Source organism: Protopterus annectens, chromosome 7.part0 (genome assembly GCF_019279795.1).
Source record: "Protopterus annectens isolate FY-2018-M chromosome 7.part0, PAN1.0, whole genome shotgun sequence".
In the NCBI taxonomy this organism is placed as follows: domain Eukaryota; kingdom Metazoa; phylum Chordata; order Ceratodontiformes; family Protopteridae; genus Protopterus; species Protopterus annectens.
This window is the reverse complement of record NC_056739.1, coordinates 183,020,950-183,043,447: the sequence shown is the minus strand read 5'-3', so window position 1 is coordinate 183,043,447 and position 22,498 is coordinate 183,020,950. Positions and strand designations below refer to the sequence as shown.

Sequence of the window (22,498 nt, the reverse complement as noted above, 5' to 3'; positions counted from 1 at the left end):
ACCATATGGGTTTCAACAATTTGGTTGTTTTATTTTAAACTGTCATAGACCTGCTTTAGCCTCCTGCTATGATTTGTTAAAAGGATAATTAGCGACACTACTGGTTCAGGATAATTAGCGACACTACTGGTTCAGGATAATTAGCGACACTACTGGTTCAGGATAATTAGCGACACTACTGGTTCAGGATAATTAGCGACACTACTGGTTCAGGATAATTAGTGATACTGCTGGTTCAGGATAATTAGTGACACTACTGGTTCAGGATAATTAGCGACACTACTGGTTCAGGATAATTAGCGACACTACTGGTTCAGGATAATTAGCGATACTGCTGGTTCAGGATAATTAGTGACACTACTGGTTCAGGATAATTAGCGACACTACTGGTTCAGGATAATTAGTGATACTGCTGGTTCAGGATAATTAGCGACACTCCTGGTTCAGGATAATTAGCGACACTACTGGTTCAGGATAATTAGCGACACTACTGGTTCAGGATAATTAGCGACACTACTGGTTCAGGATAATTAGTGATACTGCTGGTTCTGCTGTCATTTATGTAATAGTTTAAACATGCACCCCATCAAGCCCAACTGCCTTAAGCGTCTTTAGATTTGAAGTCCTTTCTTTTCCGAAAGGTCTGGGATCAGCCTGATTTGTCTTTCATATGAACATATATACAGTAAGCAGCATGGAGAGTAAATGTAAACATAACTATGGAGCATGTATCTACCTGCCTTTTTCTTATGCAGGTTTTATGTACATGGGTTTCTCTGCACAGGCTGTCCTAGCTTTTATAATAATAATAATAATAATAATAATAATAATAATAATAATTAAACATTAAAGGTTTTATTCACCTTCTTGATGGACCTGGTAATCCTATGCTTTATTTCATTCTTTCCTACCTTACTCCTTCAATGGTCTCTGATCAGTGTTGACTTAGGAACACAGTGTTTTTCCTCCTTCATATATTTTCCTACATAGGCTTGTTGCTTCTGAGATAACAATTTGGATTAATCCCTGCTAATAGTCCACCCTGCTTTCATGTCTGTTAAACATTTCTGAGCTACTACTCCAATGTGACAATCTGCTCACATGAAGTCCAGAACTATTGTCTTTGATTGGCTTGAATCTGTCTTTAACATGATGATGACTCACAATAATTGGTGCCTATGCATTCCCAAGTGGCTGCCCCTTGTCAGACATGACACCCTGTCCTTCTCCTCATTTGTGGATGGCAGGTCAAGCACTACTTCTAGGTTAAGCAGTAGTCAAGGTGCTCAGATACCATCTAACAAATCAGAATCCCTTGTGAACAATACCTCCCTGTCTGCCATTTTAAGGCTACATATATACATATTTACATACATACACCCACACAGACACAAACATATATATATATATATATATATATATATATTTCTTTATGGGTCTACTGAAAATGAGAAAATGACCCAAATATCAATATTTGCAATGCCGACTACTACAGAAAGTCAACTTTGCAAAAGCTGACATGCTACGTGTCAAGCAAAAATTTTGCTTTATGCAAAACAAAAGTTTAAAAAATAGCATGAAACATTGTTTTTTGCGGATTCACCCCCCCCCTGCACCCCCACTCCCTGCTAATTATATATACTAATTCAAAGACTGTGCACAATGCTTGGGAAAGGGCATATTTCTCAGTTCCGAGAAATGTGCACTCTCACACACCTGTTGACCATCTGTGTAGTTAGTCGACAAAATTTTGTTGACTAAACAGATGTTGACCAATGGGGGGTTTGATGATATCTAGTTCCTTCATTCACGGATATATTTCTTGTTTGTTTCCTGCATATGTGAAGTGGGTTCTGTAAACATGCTGCATACAGGTTGTCCTTTAATTTCTATTTTGTAGTGATAGCCGCAGCATGCTCTCTTCTCCATACCTGCTTTCACGCTCTATTACTATCTATCCTTCTAGGGTTACATGTCACTTTCTCTACCATTTCTCTCCTATAGAATGTGTTCCCTGATAAATTTACATCCTGGTCTAATTCTGTGAGTAGGTACCTTATTCTTCCATCAGTACTACCGGGTCAGTTAACATTTTGCTTAGACTGTAGGTTCTGGTACTTGGGCACGGGTACTTGGTAACTCCTATTTTTCTACTGACTGTCCCCTATTTTTTGCTTCATGCATATTGTGCTTTGTCATTCTTTTAACTTTTTAAAAAAATTTTACCTATTTTGTTGACCAAGTAAGCCCGTTGGACAAATTGTCCCTTTTCAGGTGTGAACTGCAACACTGACTCGTTAAGTGACTTACTCAGAGCCACACAGGAGCAAATGAAGGAATCAAACCTTGTGTCCCAGGTATGGGAAACAGATCATTAGCAGCTCAGAGGTTTAATTCTCTTTATCAAATGACAGACTCTATTAACATGTCATCTCCTACATTTGTTCCCATTACTAGGGGGGTGCTTAATTGATGGACAGAAGGGACAGGATTTCATTACTGCTCTGCCCTCTTGGTTAGTTTAAATGTTTTCTAATTAAAGCTATAAACCTGTAACCTAGGATACTGATTCCAGTGTCAGGCAGATGCAGATCATCACACCATTATAGACATGCAGCTCACCAAATAGGTTCCCACTTCCTATCGTACCAGTTATTAAACCATTTGCTAAACCCTACAGTGTGACATGTCTTAGCATTACCCCATGCTATGGACAGGCAGCATGTCTGAGAATGTTACTGTGTCTGAGTTAATTAATCCCAGCCTAGCTTCTTTTAAATGCCTCCTGCACTTGCCCTGATCTCTTTTGTCAGCTCTGTTGTTTGTCTCTATGTGGATAATGACATCTGGCAGTTAGCACAGAGGATTAAGGCTATAAGCTGTTAATAAGATGCTTCCTGTTACCCAGGGCTTGATTCATACTGTCTGGACATGGCTACTGTGTGACCCTGATCATAGATAGTGCTATGGGACAAATGGGAAACTGGGCCAGGCTTCTCCATGGTCTTTAGGACTGCAGGCCTAGCAACTAGCTATGAAAGATTTCTGCCTTGTACAACTACTTGTCTGAGTATTTTTATCCTTGGGGATCTTGCATGCATATTATTTTTTTGTGGTCTCTTAAACAATAGATGCTTCTTCCCCTTGGGGTGAAGGTGGGCACTGCTGTCTCTCTTCCATGGTTCTGTACAAGGTCTCTCAGTACATTCAGTGGTCCAAAATGACAAAGTGTCTTTAATAGGATCCTCGTGTGTCAGTACAGATTGAGTACTGTGGTGGGGTACATTTAGTGGGAATATGACTGTGTTTTATTTATTTATTTTTATTTATTGACATTTCATTACCAGGAAAATCCAACTGGGTAGATGCCTATTTTCAGCGGAGGCTCGGGGAGAAAAGCTTGAAATTATTCCAATCATTTTAAGAACAATAATTTTACAGTCTTCAAAAATGAAACAAAAACATCTGCAGGTTAAATAATTATAACACATTAGACATAGTATAAAAAAAATTGGTTAAGAATCGATACGAGTTATATGACAATCAATATCTTGCTATTGTATTAAAGCCAGCAACCTGTAATGCTGTTTACTATTGCTGCAGCTTTGTAGCTCTATTTATCATGTACATGATGTGGAGCTTTTCTCCCTGGGCATCCGCTGAAAAAGGACCTGCGTCCAGTCGGAATTTCCCAGTAAACAAGTGTAAATAAATAAAATCATTTAATATTTAGAGAAATTTTAGACAGTTGATAGAGAAATTAAAGGTAAGTTAGTCTAATACAAACAGGAATTGCAATATGAAGTGAGGGAAAGACAGGATTATGGTATATTTCGATAGGAAGATAGGGAAGAGAATTTGATAGAAGGAAGTAAGTGAAGATGGGAGAGTAAAGATGTGTAAGGAATGAAAAGGTACTTGTTCACATTTAGGGATATAGTTTATCCTGGTTTTGAGCAAGAACAGAGCCAAATTTTAGCTAGGAAGTCTTACAGAGTGGTTTTGAAAGAAACAGGTAAGGAGTTCCTGGCCTTAGCAACTTCGTACAAGTACAGACAATGTCCAGCAGATTTGAAAGGTTTGTAGACAGAATGGAGTTTTTGGTCACTCGATTACAGTGACCAACTGGGAATATAATCGAGTAGAACGTTTTTTAGTGCTGGACAAGCAAAGAGATGCTGGATAATTTTATAGGTGGTAAGAAGCTGTGTATATGTTAGTTGACAAGGCAGTTCTAACCAATTTAGGCTTTTCAGTGCTATACAGTGGTGGGTTCTGAAAGGGGTATTTGCTGCAAATTTAGCAGCTTTATTAGAGCATTGTTCAAGTTTTAATTTTTGCAAACCCTGGAGGTTAGTGAGGATAAGAGCAGTAGTTTTAAAACTCTTAACCTCCCAGAGCCTACTGTGTACTAGCTGACCCTTAGCATTTGTCATGACCAGTACAGAATAAACACAGGAGACAGAAGTCTGTATGCTGACAGCATTCCTCCTTCACCATGAAGCCCCTTTTCTTAAAATCATTCCACTGTAATCCTTTTCATTTTTAGAATGTTGATTACAACCACTTAAAGTAATCCATTTAATACTGCTAACATGTTTTGGGTTTGAATGCTTTTTTTGTCTAGTTTATATGGCTGTGTCTTAAAATAAAACTTTCTTCCTTGTACAGGTCAAACATGAATTATTTCTGTCTGATCTACAGAAGAGGTACCTTGGAGACAATACAACTGACATGTTTTCAAAGACTTGGAACACTGTTATGATTGTTGTAAGTTTTATTTTTTTTATATATTTTTGTTTTGTGTCCATGACTGTAAGAATTCAGTCTGTAAACCTGCTGCTATCCCAGTGTACCATTTTTGAAGGAAATTTTCACTTTACTCAGTTGTTGTTTCTGGGAAGCCTTGTTTGTAAGCAGCATATACAAAGAAAAATGTATTCTGAAGATAAAAATTCAATATTGGCTTTATATATATATATATATATATATATATATATATATATATATATATATATATATGCATGTATGTAAATACTTGCCTGTCTGTCTCTTTATCTACATCTGTCTCATTACTGCCAATCCACTGATGTCTTTCAACTTGTCTGTCTGTCTGTCTGTATATCTGTTTGTCTCACGGGTACTGTGTACAGGCCATGTAAACATGATGTGATATAGGTATGTAGGCACATGTACTTTGACAGACAATATCAATAGATGTGCAAATCAGCAAAATGAGTTCAGTTTTAATATATCCATATCCAGTCATTTTTTAACCTTTAGTGGGAAAGGCTTGTGTTTAAAGCAGCAAACAAAGAGTCTAGTTACAGATTTTCTAGGTGCTCCTTTATTACAAGATGTGTGTAACACCAAATTTTGAGGAGTTTATGTAAATTTCAGGAAGCTGTTTCTGAAATGCGAAATAGCACAAAGAAGAAAAAGAAAGCAGTACTCGGACTGGATTTTTCAGATGGCAAGGAAAAGAAAAACTTAAAGCTTTGCAAATATTTCAAGGACAGCTAGCTTAGTTCTGTCCCCTCAGCAGGTTGGGGGTTGGCATAATGGTTAAGGTGTTCACCTGACATGAAAAAGAGGGTTGGAAGGTAGTGTTCTATTTAGTACCTGTAAAATAACTACTGGAAGCACCTGCCTAGGAAGGTCAGGAACAGTCATAGATGTACCCTACCTGGAGGAAAATGTGGAGATCTCTTTCCATGGAGAGAGTTGCTCCTAATTAGAGAATACAAAATAGATTTGTCTACAACACCAAAATGAAGGTGTTGGCAATATCCCAAAGAAGCACCACATCTCAATTATCCTGCAGGTTTGGGCAATTCTTTTGTGAATGACAGTCATAATTGACAGTCCCAAACTACAGAAATGCGTATCACTGCCTGCCCACACCTAGCAGTTCCTGTACACAGGTAACTGACTTTTTCACTTACCAGACAAAATGGAGTTAAATACAGACAATAATTGCCTTTTGAGTTAGGACCAATCTAACACTCTAAGACATGATTAAAATAATAAAACAAAAAGATGATTATAATATGAGCTGCCTAGCACTCACTGATGACAGTGAATGCAATAACATTTACAGATAATAGCTGTGGCAAATATGGATAAAGTACTGACTATGGCCCAGCAAACTCAGTTTCGATTAGTGTCTCAGGTGACTGACGAAGCAGCAGGTAAGAGATAGAAGTACCCATTCCAGGGAGTTGGATGGTTGCTTGGGCATTCCTTGCAGTGATCCCTTGTGGAAACTAGGGGTGTCATACAAAGTGAAAGGTCAATAAGAAGAATCCAAAGAAACTCAAGAGGCAACACCATCCAAAGCGAAGGAGACTTTTATTACATGTAACACAGACAGATAAAAATGTAGTGACAGCTTTCACGTTACTGTGAACGCTTCTTCAGACTTAATAACTCTAACAAAAAAAGTTCAGTTTAAATACATCAGGTTAATTGCAGTGAATCACTGCCTGACCAATCACATCTCTAAATCCATTTAAAAAATAGGCTGCTTAATCCATCCAATGCTTTGCTGATTTCAATCAGATTAAAAAAATATATACAGTTTTAGTTGGCAACTATCTAAAACATATGCATAAAATTGTGATATACAAGTCAAATCTTCATAAAATCTTCTTGTAGTTGAAAACATCTCTATTATATACATAGGTAAAATATATATATATATAGATATATATATATATATATATATATATATATATATATATATATATATATATATATATATATATAATGTCACTAAATGGCAGTTCATATGATCGACACTCATATTCAACAGTTCATTTGGTATATATATATATATATATATATATATATATATATATATGGGTATCTAAAACTTATAGACCATTAAATACTTAAATAAATTACCTTAACAACAGTATGAAGTTATTTAAAAAATGCACAGTTTTAATGTCCCTATATATATTAAAAACATCATCCTTATCTAAAAAACAAAAAGTATATATACAAAAAACATAAAAATTAAGTGGGAAACATCACTGGATGTCAGTATAAAGTAATATTGCAAAGGCCACTGTTAAAAGCTGATATTATTAATTTCATGTACATATTAATGTATATAAATCTGTGATTAATTCACAAAGTTAGTTACTATATAATAAATATATTGATTGCATTTGCTCAATTCGTTGAATACTTACAGGGCAAAGATGTAGTTGGCCAACTACACAATGTTGCCCTATTCTCCACTGTAGTGCAATCTCAGAGTTGATATATTTAGTTAGGGGGTGTGGGGGTGCCCCCTACTTCAGTGGGTGTGTGGGTTTGTCGATTTTTAGGTGTTCAATAGTGCGACACTTCGACGTCATGATATAGACCCATTTTAAGTGGATATACGAAAGCAAAGACAGCACACTGGTACAGAAACTGACTGGGGACTGAAAAAGTGGTGTGATTGCCATTGATGGAATTTGAGAAAAAAATAAGGAAATCCAAGACTTATTTTGATTCATCTTGCGTTGCATTACAAAAATCAGCAGGCTTTGTCGGTTATGGTAGTCAGATAGTGGTTGGACAGTAGATTCTGATATAACTGCACAGAAGCAATATTATGGCAATGAATGCAATTTGTGGAAGCCATTCTGGAGTGTAAGAGACATAGCCTGAAATTTACATTGACTTGAATTGCTCTTTGACACTAGTACCTATGTTATAGTATCAAAAAATTAAATTAACATAGCCTATCACAAAATTGACTTATTTCATGAAGAACTATTATTAGAAGGCAGAATTGACTTGAATGTATTCACGTATCTAAGTAACAAAAAAAATTAAACTCAATTTCTTTGGCCTACCTAAGATTCACAAAGGAGTAGAAGACCTAAAGTACAGACCTACAGTGGCAGCACATGGCTCAAAAACTTGCCATTTAGCAACCTACATTGACAAAAAATTGAAATCATGGTTTGAGAAACGATTTCACTTACTGAAGAATTCATGGGACTTTCTTAGTAGAGTTAATCACAAACCTTGGTCCAAGAATGTTGGATTTTTACTATAGATGTCATAGACCTTTTTATTTGCATACGCAACATTGAGGGCATTGAACTAGTTTATAACAGTTTAATAGAATGTTCTTTCCTGACAAACACCGAGGTAGAATTACTTAAAGAATTGATGTTGACTGTGTTGGAAAAGAACTTGATTCACTTTGAGGGTGAGTTTTTACACAAATCAAGGGAGTTGCCATGGGACTGGTCTGTGCCTCTTCATATGCCAACTTGTTATGTCTCTCATGGGAGAAAGTACACGTTTAAATCAGAATTTTTCAAATTATGTAAAATATATTTATGATACCTGGATTACATTTTCATTTTGTGGGAGGGTCCCCTGGAGTTCATTCCAGAATTTGTTAAACAATTCAATATTTCCAGCTCCTTTCTAAAATTCACTTGGAATTTTAGCAATCAAAGACTAAACTATCATGACACTTTCATTTCTTCTAGAACAGATGGAGTCATATCTAAGATTTACAGAAAGCCAACTTTCAACAACTCATATTTGCACTACAACAGCTACCACCCTATGAGTCACAAAAAGAGTTTGGTAAAAGGACAATACATTCGAGTGGCTGGAATGACTTCTAGTAAGGAGGCTTTGGAAGAAGAATTCATTATTCTAAATAACATGTTCACTCAGAAGGGCTACCCAGTAGATTTTATAAACACTATTAATATGGAAATACTACATGAATGGGGGAACAAACACAAACCCCTAGATTTACATCTAGAAGAGATAAACATGGTAGCTGAGAATCACTTCACTGGAGATAAGAAATGTGATTACAAAAGGGTGCTGATCATAGAATATAACAAAGTAGGCAGCCCCCCATGTTAAAAACATTTTCAGTAGGAGCTGATGCATTATTAGTTCTAACACTACCCTCATGGACATTGTAGGTTCTGAACCAACATTCGTGAACAAGACATTGCACAATTTAAAGCAAATTTTTGAGAGTTATGGTACCCACACTAATGTACGTGGGCACAGTAAAGGCACCACTTCATTAGGGTTTTTTAAATCATGCCCCCACATCACCAAGCAGAAAGAAATTACTCCTGACAATGGACTTAACAGCAAAATCAGGTTTGCCAGTGGTACTTGTGCACAACAGGTTTAGTCTATCTGACAGTCTTCTCAGGATGCCACAGTTTTTATATAGGCAAAACTGAGAGAGCATTTCACAAAAGAATATAAGAACATCTTTATGACATTGGCAAGAACGACACAATAAATGCTTTGTAGAGACACAAAGTAGTTTACAAATGCCATTGTGTGTATAAATTTAGAATACTAGAAAAAATACTCCAAAGGTGAAGACTGGGATAATCTTATAGAATTTAGAGAATTAAAATGGCAATTATGATTAAACACAACAGATCCACCTGACTTGAATGACATGACATCAGTTCATTCAGTATTAAAAATTAAAATGTTATACTACTAAAAATAATTAGTATTGCATTTGTTAGACATTTATTAACAAACTACTCAGAGAAATGTTAAACTTTTTAAATAGTGTAATGTTCTGATTTTTGTATTATTATATATTATTCATTATTTTGAAGGCGTGCACTTACATAATTTTAAGGACATGGTACAGCATGCTTTTCTAACACTGTCTTGAAAGTTTTTCTTTATTTACATTAACCTCTATACAAAACAACAACAAGTAGACCACCACTTGATGTTAAGACATGCTGTTTTTGTTCACTTGCTTTTACTATTGTTCACTTGTTTATGTATTTATTACACTGTACCTTTAAGGAAGTCTGTATATAAGGAAGTGATGTATGCAGCCTTTATACATTCTGATACAGTTCCTGTTAGAAATGACGGCACTTAATTTTGAAAATCTTGAATAAAGTATCTGGCTTTTACTTTTTGTTTTGTTTTTCTTAGGATCATAGGAAGTTACTAGGCTATTGGCCCTGAGGTCCTTACATCCCTAGCCAAGAATTTAGCCCGTGTTCTGACAAGTTAGCACCCAATGCCCCTGTCCAGCAGGGACACAGGTGGAATCCCAGGGGTGTCTGATAGCAGATTGTTAATAATCTCTGGGTGGGTATGTGACATTAAGCATTATACCAAAATGTTGGTTGAAAGATCAATAACGAAGATTAAAGATATTGCCTATCCAAAACTTACTGAAATGCACCTTTCTACAAGTTATAGTTTAAGAAAAACAATGCCATGTAGAAAAATAAATAAATAAATAAAAAATAAAATTAGAGTGGTTGATTTATGGAACTAGTAAGATATTCAAGTTGACATTAAAAACAGTTCCATGGGCAATGTATAACTAAATGTTGTGCTTATTTTGTGATTCTTTTTTATATTGTTATAAATATCAGTGTGTAACTGTGCACATATGATACAATTTTGCTTAGTAAGATGTAAAAGAAAATACACAATCAGTATGCTTTGAATATGTAGGTACCCTTGATTTATCATTTTCTATGCCAGTTGCATGAAGGGAGTCCTACATGTGCTAAGAGTTTAAAGAAACAGCTGAGAGCATGTACTAAACATATACTACCTACACATTCTATACACTTAGTAAAATCTGTTGTGGAGAAAATTTTAAGAAGTGTGTGACTTAAACTCCAATTTGCATAGCACACAAACTCGGCTGCAACCTGGTGCATGCTTTTTATGGATATAGACCAAATTACTGTGGGACTATGCCTCAGGATCAGTCAGTTATTTATTTTATTTTATTTAGTCATTTATCATTGTGTGCATCATACCTCTCAAGTGTACCTCATTACGAGGAACGCACCTCATTTGAGGTCTTAAAAAAGTTCATGTTCCTTGAAGTTCCACATTGAAAGGGTGTGTCACATTTAGTGTTAGGATTTTTTTTAACTGCTATTCATGGTAAATAGAAATTAATCATATTAATTCATTAAAAGATCTTTTTTATAAGTAAAAGCAGCATGTTTTAACCATCCTATGACTTTCCTGGTTGAAGTTGTTAGTAAGCCATGAGTACATGTTCCACATTTTGCCCATTTGTTCCACATTATGAGGCTAGTGATCCTCATTTTCAAGATGAAAGGTTGAGAGCTATGGTGTGCATGCATGCATGCTTTGTTGACTGTGTCAGCCCTGCTAGGCCTATGGTCTCTTTTGTTGTCAAACAAGCCAGGATGTTACTTGAAAGAGAGAAAGAGAAGTACTGTCTTGAATGAAAGAAGAATATGTGGATATGACGGGTAATTTAATAAAGTAAAGTGGAGTAAGAATAGCAAGTTATGTAACCTGTGTTTTGTCCTTTCAGTTCACTTGCTGTGGAGTTTTAGGCCCAGGTGACTTTGGAAACCATTCTACCTTCCATGAACAGCATCCCTATGCATTGGTGCCAGATGCATGTTGCAAGAGAGACACTTCTATTGCTGTGGACAAAATTCTAGACAGAGATCAATGCATGCAAGGGAAAACTGACTACCTAAACTATAAGGTAATAAGGATAGCCTAAAACAACAGAGCATGGCTGATGTAAAATGATAGCCATTCTTCAAGCCAAGAACCAAAATATTTACTAAGCCTGTCCATCACCAATCCAAGAATTTTTGTCACAGATTTGATTTCTATATTTCAACTCATTTTAAATTCTTGCAATGTCTTAGTCTGCCTTGGTTTTGCTAATTAATTGTTTTCCTTTTTCTTTTTCTCCGATGCACGCTGGCCATTTCAGCCTATCTGTTTTAATTCATGCATTTATTGCATTTATCCCTTGCCAACTGAGTATGTAATCTTGTCCAAGGGCAGGCAGGCAATGATAAATAGGGTGTACACATACAATAAAAATAGTCAGGCTATGTTTGCTAAACACAGAGAGGTAATGTACACAGTACAGAAATTTATGGTTGAGGAAATGCAAGCTAGAGTTGTCTACAGTGGTACAAATGACAGTGGAAGCTGTCAGTCACATAAATTTGTAAAATGCATCTCTAATAGTTGATAGAAGACAATATACTGGAAGATTATAGCACTCCAATGTCATGGTTTGCATGCATACTTGGGAAGGTAAACAAAGCTTTTGCAAAACACACACATATCTATATCTATATATCTATGTTTATATCTATATCTATATACATACAAGTCTATGACACTCTGTCAAAATGCACAAATAATTCAACTCAACCCACTTAGTAAAACTCATATAAACTTCATTCCAGAACATATACTCACTTTAACCACACACACACACACACACACACACACACACACACACACACACACACACACACACACACACACACACACACACACACACACACACACACACACACACACACACACACACACACACACACACACACACACACACTAAAGGTAACAAGTTGTTTTTGTAAGTGCCCTCAAGTGTGTAGGGGGGTCTGCATCTTCATAGTCCTTCTTCTCTATACCAACTCCAACATTGCACCATAGTGGGAAAAGACTATATTGTCACACAGGAAAAATGTGGCTAACATTTTAAAAAAGCCAGATGACATTCTATTATTATTCCTTTCAAAAGATTGAGATATGGCTTAAAAGGCAACTCTCTCTCTCTCTCTCTCTATATATATATATATATATATATGTGTGTGTGTGTGTGTGTATATGGGTCTACTATACATGATCGACATTTCAGAAAGCTGAAACCTATATAGCCGAGACCATATGTTCGACTTTTGAAATTTCAAACATGAAAAAAAAAACAAAACAAAACAAAAACTTACCTACATGTTGCTAGCAGGGGTGCAAGCCCCCCTGCACCCTGGGGGGCTGCACCCCCTGCAATTTAAATATACCAACTTCAAGATCGCACTACAGTGCGGAAGATGGGAATCTTCCCATTCTGCACTATACAGAGATGCCAGTTCTGCATGGTCGAAATTTCAAAAGTCGACTCGGCCATATGGCTTTCGGCTTTCTGAAGGGGACCCATATATATATATATATATATATATATATATATATATATATATATGGGTCTAGGACTATTCACTGAAAGCACATTTCATTGAAACTCAGATGACTGTGCACAATTCACTGAAAGCTCACAAGTGAAAACTCAGTTCACTGAAACTCATTTCACTGGAAGTTATATATGACATTTTCCTCACTGTAGTGCAACCCTGGAGATAGTATATATAGTAAAGGTGTGTGTGTTGGGGGGTCTAGGGGGCCTAGCCCCCCCCCCACATAGTTTGGGTATATATTGTATTCTGAAAAGAGTAGTTCAAAATATTTAAAATAGGTGGGGGGGGCTATGCCCCCCCCTTACTATATATATTAAATCCATGGTCGTACTACAGTGGGGAAAAGGCCATATATAACTTTCAGTGAAATGAGTTTTAGTGAATTGTTTTTTCAGTGAAGTGAGCTTCCAGTGAATTGTGCACAGTCATCTGAGTTTCAGTGAAATGTGCTTTCAGTGAATAGTCCTAATCCCATATATATATGTGTGTGTGTGTGTGTGTGTGTGTGTGTGTGTGTGTGTGTGTGTGTGTGTGTGTGTGTGTGTATATATATATATATATATATATATATATATATATATATATATATATATGGTTTACTATCATAAATTAAAATCAGAAAAATGTGTCTGCATTCGATTTATACATCGGAAATGAACATTTCAATCAACCTAAAGTCGAACAGCTGTGTATTGTACCTACCTAGCCTAAACTCACAGGCAGGGGCGCCCCCCCACACCCCCCTACCTTAATATTCCATCTCCAAGATCGCACTACAGTGAGGAAAGGGATGTATTTCCCTTAACGCATCACCGCTCTCACATGAGTCGAAGACGTTAGAATTGCGAATGCACAGTCCATTCGCAATGGTAACGTTTCACTCACATCACTCGAATATGAAGTATTCAACATCTGTTGTGTGTGTGTGTGTGTGTGTGTGCCGGCATTGTGATGTGTAAACCTATATATATATATATATATATATATATATATATATATATATATATGTGTGTGTGTGTGTGTGTGTGTGTAGTACGTGACAACTTATTGAATAATGATATACTGAAACTCATAATACTAAATGCAAAATCCTCAAATTTCAAAATGTTGAAAGTTTACAGTGTTGAACTGAATACACCTACTAATAGAATATATGTACTACATGTGTGCCCTGAACCAGTGCAGAGCCAGTTAAGAAACAATATCACTCCTCTGTTAGTGAACTCAAAAAAAGCGCTAACATGGGTCCTGCAGGAGGGAAAGCCCAGCTCTACGATCATGTAGGGGAGTGCCAGCTCCCTACAGATGTAGGAGACTGACAGATTTGTACACATGTAGGGGAATACCAGCTCTCTGCACATGTAGGGGGGAGTACCAACTCTGTACAAATATTGGGAAGTGCTACCTGTCCACACATGAAGGGGAGTACCAGCTCTCTAGACATATAGGGGAGTACCACGTCCCTACACATATAGGGGTATACCAGTTCTCAACATGTAAGATAATATCTTCTGTCTGCACATGTAGGGGATTACCACCTCTCTACGCATGTAGGAGACTACCAGTTCTCAACACATGTAAGGGAATACCATCTATCTGCACATGTAGGGGACTACTAGCTCACTGTATGTAGAGGAAACTACCAGCTCTCTGCACATGTAGGGGAGAACAAACTCCCTTAAAATATATTGGACTACCAGTTCTTAACACATGTAGGGGACTACTGGCTCTCCACACATGTAGGGGACTACCAGCTCTCAACACATGTAGGGGAGTACCATCTCTCTGCACATGTAGGGGAGTATCTGCTCTCTATACATATAGCAGAGAACCATCTCTCTACACTTGTCGATGGGAGTACCAGCTCTCTTCACATGTAAAGGAGTACCAGCTCTCTACACACATGTAGGAGAGTACCAGCTATCTGTACATTTTGGGGAATTCCATCATTCTGCATATGTAGGGGAGTATCAGCTCCCTGTACACATGTAGGAGAGCATCATCTCTCTGCACATGCAGAGGGGTATCAGCTCTCTACACACATGTGGGGGTGTAGAATCTCTCTGCACATGTAGAGGAGTAGCAGCTATTTGCACATGTAAGGGAATACCAGTTCTCTACATATGTACTGGCATACCAACTCACTGCACATGTAGGGGAAAACCATCTCTCTACATATGTAGTGGAGTACCAACTCACTGGACATGTAGTAGAGTACCAACTCTCTATACATGTACGAGAATACCAACTATCTACACATGTAGGGGAATACCAGCTATCTACACATGAAGGGGAATACCAGCTCTTTACACTCATGTACAGGAATGCCATCTCTCATCATATGTACAGAAGTACCATCTCTCTACACCCATGTAGGGGACTACTGGCAATCTGTACATTTAGGGGAATTTAATCACTTTACACATGTAGGGGAGTATCAACTGTCTGTACACATGTAGGGGAGCACCAGCTTTCTGCACATGTAGAGGAGTACAGCTCTGTACACATGCAGGGGTGTAGCAGCTGTCTACACACATGTAGGAGTGTAGAGCTTTCTGCACAAGTAGGGGAGTACAAAGCTCTCTGCACATGTAGAGAAGTAGCAGCTATCTGCACATGTAGGGGAGTAGCATCTCTTTAATTTGTGTGGGAGTACCACCTCTCTGTACATTTAGGGGAGTAGCAGCTGTCTGCACATGTGGGAGAGTACCATCTCTTTGCACATGTAGGGGAGTACCAGTTCTCTACACACATGTAAAGGAGTACAGCTCTCTGCACATATGTAGAGGGTTACCAGCTCGCTACACATGTAGAGAGTATCAGCTCTGTACACATATGTAGGGAATTACCAGCTCTCTGCACATGTAGGGGAGTGCCCACTCTCTATACATGTAGGAGATTACCAGCTTTCTACACTCATGTGGGGGAGTACCAGCTCTCATCACATTTAGTGGAGTATCTGCTCTCTACACACATGCAGAGGAGAACCAGCTCTCTGCACATGTAGGGGAATACCAACTCTCTGCACATGTAGGGGAATACCAACTCTCTGCACATGTAGGGGAATACCAACTCTCTGCACATGTAGGGGAGTACCAGCTCTGTATACATGAAGGAAAGTACCAGCTCTCTACAGACATGTAGGGGAGTACTGTCTCTCTACACACACGTAAGGGAGTACATCCTTCTATACATATGTAGGAGGCTACCAGTTCCCAACACATGTAGAGAGTACCAGCTCTGTACACATATGTAGGGAATTACCAGCTTTCTGCACAAGTAGGCAGCAGTACCAACTCTCTAAATATGTAAGGGAGTACCATCTCTTTACACTCATGTAGGGAAGTACCGACTCTCTACACATGTAGAGGAGTACTAGTTTTCACATTTAGAGGAGTACCAGCTCTCTGCACATGTAGAGGAGAAGCATCACTCTGCACATACAGGGGAGTACAAGATCTCTGCATATGTAGGGGAGTACCAGCTCCATATACATGTAGAAAAGTACCAGCTCTCTACAGACATGTAGGGGAGTACCAGCTCCATATACATGTAGAAAAGTACCAGCTCTCTACAGACATGTAGGGGAGTACCAACTCTCTGTACACTTATAATGGAGTACGAGCTTTCTGTACACATGTAGGGGAGCAGCAGCTCTCTACACGTGTAGCAGATTACATGCTCTCTACACATGTGCAGGGGAGTACCAGCACTAACCAAATATAGGGGAATACCATCTCTCTACACACATGTGGTGGACTACCTTCTCTCTAGTACTAGTTATCTACACACATGAAGGGGAGAACCATCACTCTGCACATGCAGGGAAGTACCAGCTGTCTGCACATGTAAGGGAGTACCTGCTCACTGTACACATGTAGAGGAGTAACAGCTCTCTGAACATGTAGGGGAGTAATCCACTCTGTACATACAGGGGAGTACCAGCACTCTACACTCATGTAGGGGAGTATTGGCTCTCTTCACATTTATTGGAGTACCTGCTCTCTACACACATGTAGCTTCCTGGCTTAAATGAGCATGTAACTCTCTGCACATGTAAGGGAGTAGCACCACTCTGCACATGCAGGGGAGTACCAACTCTCTGCACACATGAAGGAGAGCACCAGCTCCCTGTACATGTGTAGGGGAGCAGCAGCTCTCTGGAATGTTGGAGAGGACAGCTCTCTACACAAATAGTCAAATAGCAAGTCCCTGCACATTTAAGGGAGTAGCAGCTCTCTATACATGTAGGGGAGTACCATCTGTCTACACACATGCAGTGTAGTACCTTTTCTATTCACATGTAGAAGACTACCAGCTCTTTACACATGTAGGGGACTGCCAATGCTCTAAATGTGGAGGGAGTCTACCAGCTCTCTGTACATGTAGGGGAGTACCAGCTCTCTATACATGTAGGGGAGTACCTGCTCTCTACACACGTAGGGGAGTACCATCTCTCTACACACATGTAGTGGAGTACCTTCTCTCTTCACGTGTAGGGAGTACCATCTCTGTGCACATACAGGGTAGTACCAGCTGCTTACACATGTAGTGGAGTATCTGGTCTCTGTACGCATATAGGGGATTAACAGCTCTCTGCACATGTAGTGGAGTACCATCACTCTGAACATGCAGGGAGTACCAGCTCTATGTAGATGTAGGGGAATACCAGCTCTTTGTACATGTTGGGGAGTACCAGCTCTCTGCACATGTGTAGGGGAGAAATTGCTCTGTAACACGTGTAGAGGAGTACAACTTTCTGCACACGTAGGGTAGTACCAGCTCGGTACACATACAGAGGAGTACCATCTCTCTACACATTTGTAGGGGAATATTCATTCTGCATACATGTGTAGGGGAGTACAACTCTCTGCACATGTAGGGGTGTACCAGCTCTCTACACTTATAAGGGACTATGAGCTTTCTGTACATGTATGGGAGTATCAGCTCTCTGCACATGTAGAGGGTTATCAACTCTCTGCATATGCAGGGAAGTACCACTTCTCTATACATGTAGGGGAGTACCATCTCTCTGCACAAGTGTAGTGAAGTACCTCCTCTCATCACATGTAGAGGAGTATCAGCTCTCTACACACATGAAAGGGATTACCAGCTCTTTGCACAAATAGGAGAGTACCATCACTCTACACATGTAGGGAAGTACCAGCTCTGCATACATGCAGGGGAGTGCCAGCTATCTACAACTGTAGGGGAGTAATGTTTCTCAGCACACGTAAGGGAGTACAGGCTCTCTGCACATGTAGGGGAACAATACCTCTCTACACATGTAGGGGAGTAACAGCTCTCTACATATGTAAGGACTACCAGCTTCAGGTCTGTACACATGTAGGAGAGTACCAGATCTTGACATATGTAGTGGAGTTTCAGCTCTGTATACTGGGGAGTACCCTCTCTCTGCACATGTAGGGCAGTACCATCTCTCTACACATGTAGATTAGCATCAGCTCTTTGAGCATGTAGGGGAGTAACAGAACAGAGGGAACAAGAGTGGATAGTGTGTCCGAATGCAGATAAGCCTCCTGGCTTAAATGAGCATGATAATAACTAAAACCTGTGCTTAAGACACGTCCACTTTTACACTAATCATTGTGCTTCTTTATAAGCTATACTATATATAGATGTTTAGCTATAACTTTAAGGGAAGGACAAGTTTTTACCATGTAATTGATTAATTGATGTTAGGTGTGTATATAATTAATTCAAATGCACTGTGCTAGCAGGTCTGAAGAAGCAGCCAGTAGACTGTGAAAGCACTCACCTTTTTGTTTATCTTTGTGTGTATTTTATTTATTAAAGTCTTGCGTATCCTCAGCACTGGAGTTCACTCTGGGTTTTTTATGTATTATTTGAAGTGCTTGGTCTGCTGGAGTGTACATTACTTATCTACTGGCTTTTTCTTGGTTTCTACATGTAGGAAAGTAGCAGCTCTCTTCACACATGTAAGGGATTACCAGCTCTTTGCACATGTAGGAGAGTATCATCACTCTGCACATGTAGGGGAGTAGCAGCTCTCTGCATATGTAGAGGAGTACCAGCTTTTACACATGCAGAGGAGAACAGCTCTCTGCACATGTAAGAGAGTAATATCTCTGCACATGTAGAGCAGTACTAACTTTGTACACATGCAGGGGAATACCAGATTTCTACACATGTAGAGCAGTATCAGCTCTCTACACATGTAGGGGACTACCAGCTCCCTAGAAATATAAAGGAGTACAAGTTCTGTACACATCTATGGGAGTACCAGCTCTCTGCACATGGAGGGAAGTACAATATCTCTACACAAGTACAAGCTGTCTTCACATGTTGGGGAACAATAGCTCTCTACACACATAGGAGAGTACCAACTCTCTACATATGTAAGGACTACCAGCTCCAGGTATGTATACATGTAGGGGAGTACCTGCTCTTGACATATGTAGAGAAGTTTCAGCTCTGTACACATACTGGGTATTACCATCTCTCTGAGCATGTAGGGGAGTACCATCTCTCTACACATGTAGAGCAGCATCAGCTCACTGAGCATGTAGGAGAGTAGCTGCTCTGTACACATGTAGAGCTGTCCCAGCTTTCTGTACATGTAGGTGAGTACCAGCTGTGTACACATGTAGGGCAGTGTGATGATGTGAGAGAGTGACAGCTGTGCCAGAGAGAGTAGGGCAGTGCATGTGTAATATATATTAGCATAGCTCTCTGGAGTTTTGCAAAGAATTATATGTCGTTTGAATATCAAACTGATATGTACTGATGCTTGTGTTAAAATGTATTTGTAAAGCTGTTTGTCTTAAAATTTATCAACAGTTGGTCCTTCTGGAAAGAAAAAATATATACATGTATGTCAGGTTGTATTGTTGTAACTGCTGAAATGTATATATTTTAACAGAGGATACTGGAATTGAAGGGGTCAAGCTCAGCTCAGCTAACCTTAAGATAAATAGCTTGAAATTAAATTACTTGATTTAGGCCATAACAATTCTATCTCACAATATGCAGGTCAAGACGCAATGTCTATGAAAAGCCTTTACTGCAGGAAGGGTAGAAGTATTGGAATTATTTTATAGCTTCCAGATGCTGTATTAAGCCTTTAGCTAAAGTTCTCTGTGTGTGTTGTGACACATCTGTGCCAAATCCTGGCTCAGTATCTAGTGGAGGGGGGTAGTATGGGAACCACAGAGTCAAGTAATGACATGTGACATCATACTGTAGCCAGCACTGACATTGTATTTAGATACTAGTAAGAAATGTGATAGTGGCACTCAACACTTTGTTGTTAGACCTGACAAGAGACACGCATCTAATATCATCTTGCCTTGCTCTAACAAGTAGGGAACAGTACTTCTTCAGTCAGTTAGGGAAACATAGTAAAATTAGTTAAATGCCATTTTTTCTGTATCTGTCTGAATCTTTCCATATGTGTTGTCTTTTATATTTCCTGTGATTGAAACTCTGATGTTTATTGTAAATAGGTATTCAGTATTTTCATGTATTCTGTTTTATTTATTACTAAATATATCTATACCTTTCATTGTAGGTGGTATTTTAGAAACTAATTAACCTTTGAGAGTACTTGCATTTATTTAGTGGCACTGTGACTACACGCTCCTGAAAGTATTGCTGCCTGATTAAGCATTACCATTTGTGTAAGTATAAATTTTACTGAGAGTAATTGGGTATCCTGAAAAGAGCCTTAAAATAGTTGAGTGGTGGCAGTGAATCTACCTTATAGTCTGGGTGGAGGTGGCAAAGGAGTAAGCTGTGTAGACCTTTCCCAGATATGTTTGTGTGTGTGTGTGTGTGTGTGTGTGTGTGTGTGTGTGTGTGTGTGTGTGTGTGTGTGTGAAAATCAAATCTCAAAGAGAGTGTGTGTCAGCTACTTTGAATAGGGACACTGAGACCACTGATTTCACAGAGAGGGTGGTGGAGGACTTGGCTTGGAACACCCAGCTAAGGACTTGACTCTCTAACTGTGTCAGTGGGGAGTCTTATTTGGGGCCTGGAGAGAAAGCCCAGCCCCAGAACTAGACTGTGCAGTCCTTGTGAACTCTTAAAGGAAATTGTACTTGGTGCAGAGAGCTGCATCTGCAAATACTGTGTGTCTACTTTTCTCAGCGAATGTTCCCCACCAGTGTCACTGGTGAGGACTTAGGCTCCTTGATCACTAACCCAGAGGAGGGATGTCACATAATGGTGAGCAGTGGTGTGGATATTAATTGAACTTTTGTAGCCTGTAAACAGTTGTCATTAAAGGTGTGTGTACTGTCAGCAGCCACAAGGTAAATCTAGAGTTTCATTTGTCACAACACTTTTATTTATTTTGTTAGCTTAATTTAGTCAGGGAAAGCAGGAAGAGATGTCAGCAGAGGATTATGGAAAGCTGACAGTAAACCAATTGGCTAAGGTGCACATATCCAAAGGACTGTTGCATGCAACCTGACTAATGAGGAAATTATTTCAGCCTTAGTCGCAGCTGCAGCACAGACCAGCAACCAGGAGATAACCAGTCTGGCAATGGGGATGTGCAGTCCTCAGAAACAGGACAGTTCACCTTTTCCTCAGAGGATTCAAAAACCTGTCTGGACATAAAGATGCTTGAACTGGAGGTAAAACACATGGAATTAGAATCAGCAGGGAGACTGCAGCATTTGGAGGCCAAAGAAAATGAGAAGCAGCAACAACATGAAAGAGACATGCTGATTGTTTGATAGGAACATGGAAGTAATGGGGAAGGGAATAACCAAATCCCAGAAGCAACAAAAGTCAGTAAATATTTCCACAGTATAAAGAAGGTGATAATTTTGATAGTTTTATTCATATATTTGAAAGAATATGTAAACAGTATAATGTTGACCAAGGACTCTGGGTACGGTATCTGACTGTCTTGCTCGATGGTAAACCTGTAACTGCTGTTTCCAAATTGTCTGATACTGATTGTTTAATTTACAACAAGGTTAAACAATGGAATGGAATACTATACGTTAACACCTGAAGCTTAGAGAAAAAAGTTTCATGAGCAAAGATGTAAGGCAGATGAAAGTTTATGTGATTATATTGCTGAACTAAGCACTTATATTCATAGGTGGGTGAGTGGGTGTCAGGTCACCACTTTTGAAAGACTGGCAGACCTTTTTGTGGGGGAGCAAGTCTTTAGCACTTAGCCTGAGGACATGAGAATCTGGTTGGCAGACTGGGAGTGTAACACTGCAGATGAACTAGGGAGAACAGGGGAACTCTACTTAACAAGCAGGACACCACTGCACAAGAAGGCGATACCAAGTGCTGCTGAATATAAGGGAACCCATGGTGGGCAGCCTAAACCACTCTAACAGTGTTCACCAGTAACAGGAGAAGACACTAGTTCAGGTACATGGCCAGGATCAAGGTGCAGATGCTTTAAATGCAACCAGAGGGACCATGTAATACACAAATGTCCACTGAAGCAAGGT

General features: G+C 38.9%; 1 protein-coding gene across 1 annotated transcript in view; it reads left to right on the top strand.

Annotated features, from left to right (window-relative positions):
• The window catches only part of LOC122805796 (tetraspanin-18-like), a 199,866-nt gene that overhangs the window by 152,597 nt on the left and 24,771 nt on the right, over positions 1-22,498 (top strand). The window contains exons 5-6 of the mRNA XM_044076060.1: positions 4,672-4,770; positions 11,342-11,521. Coding sequence (XP_043931995.1) covers positions 4,672-4,770; positions 11,342-11,521 — 279 coding nt within the window. The remainder of the gene's footprint in view (positions 1-4,671; positions 4,771-11,341; positions 11,522-22,498) is intronic.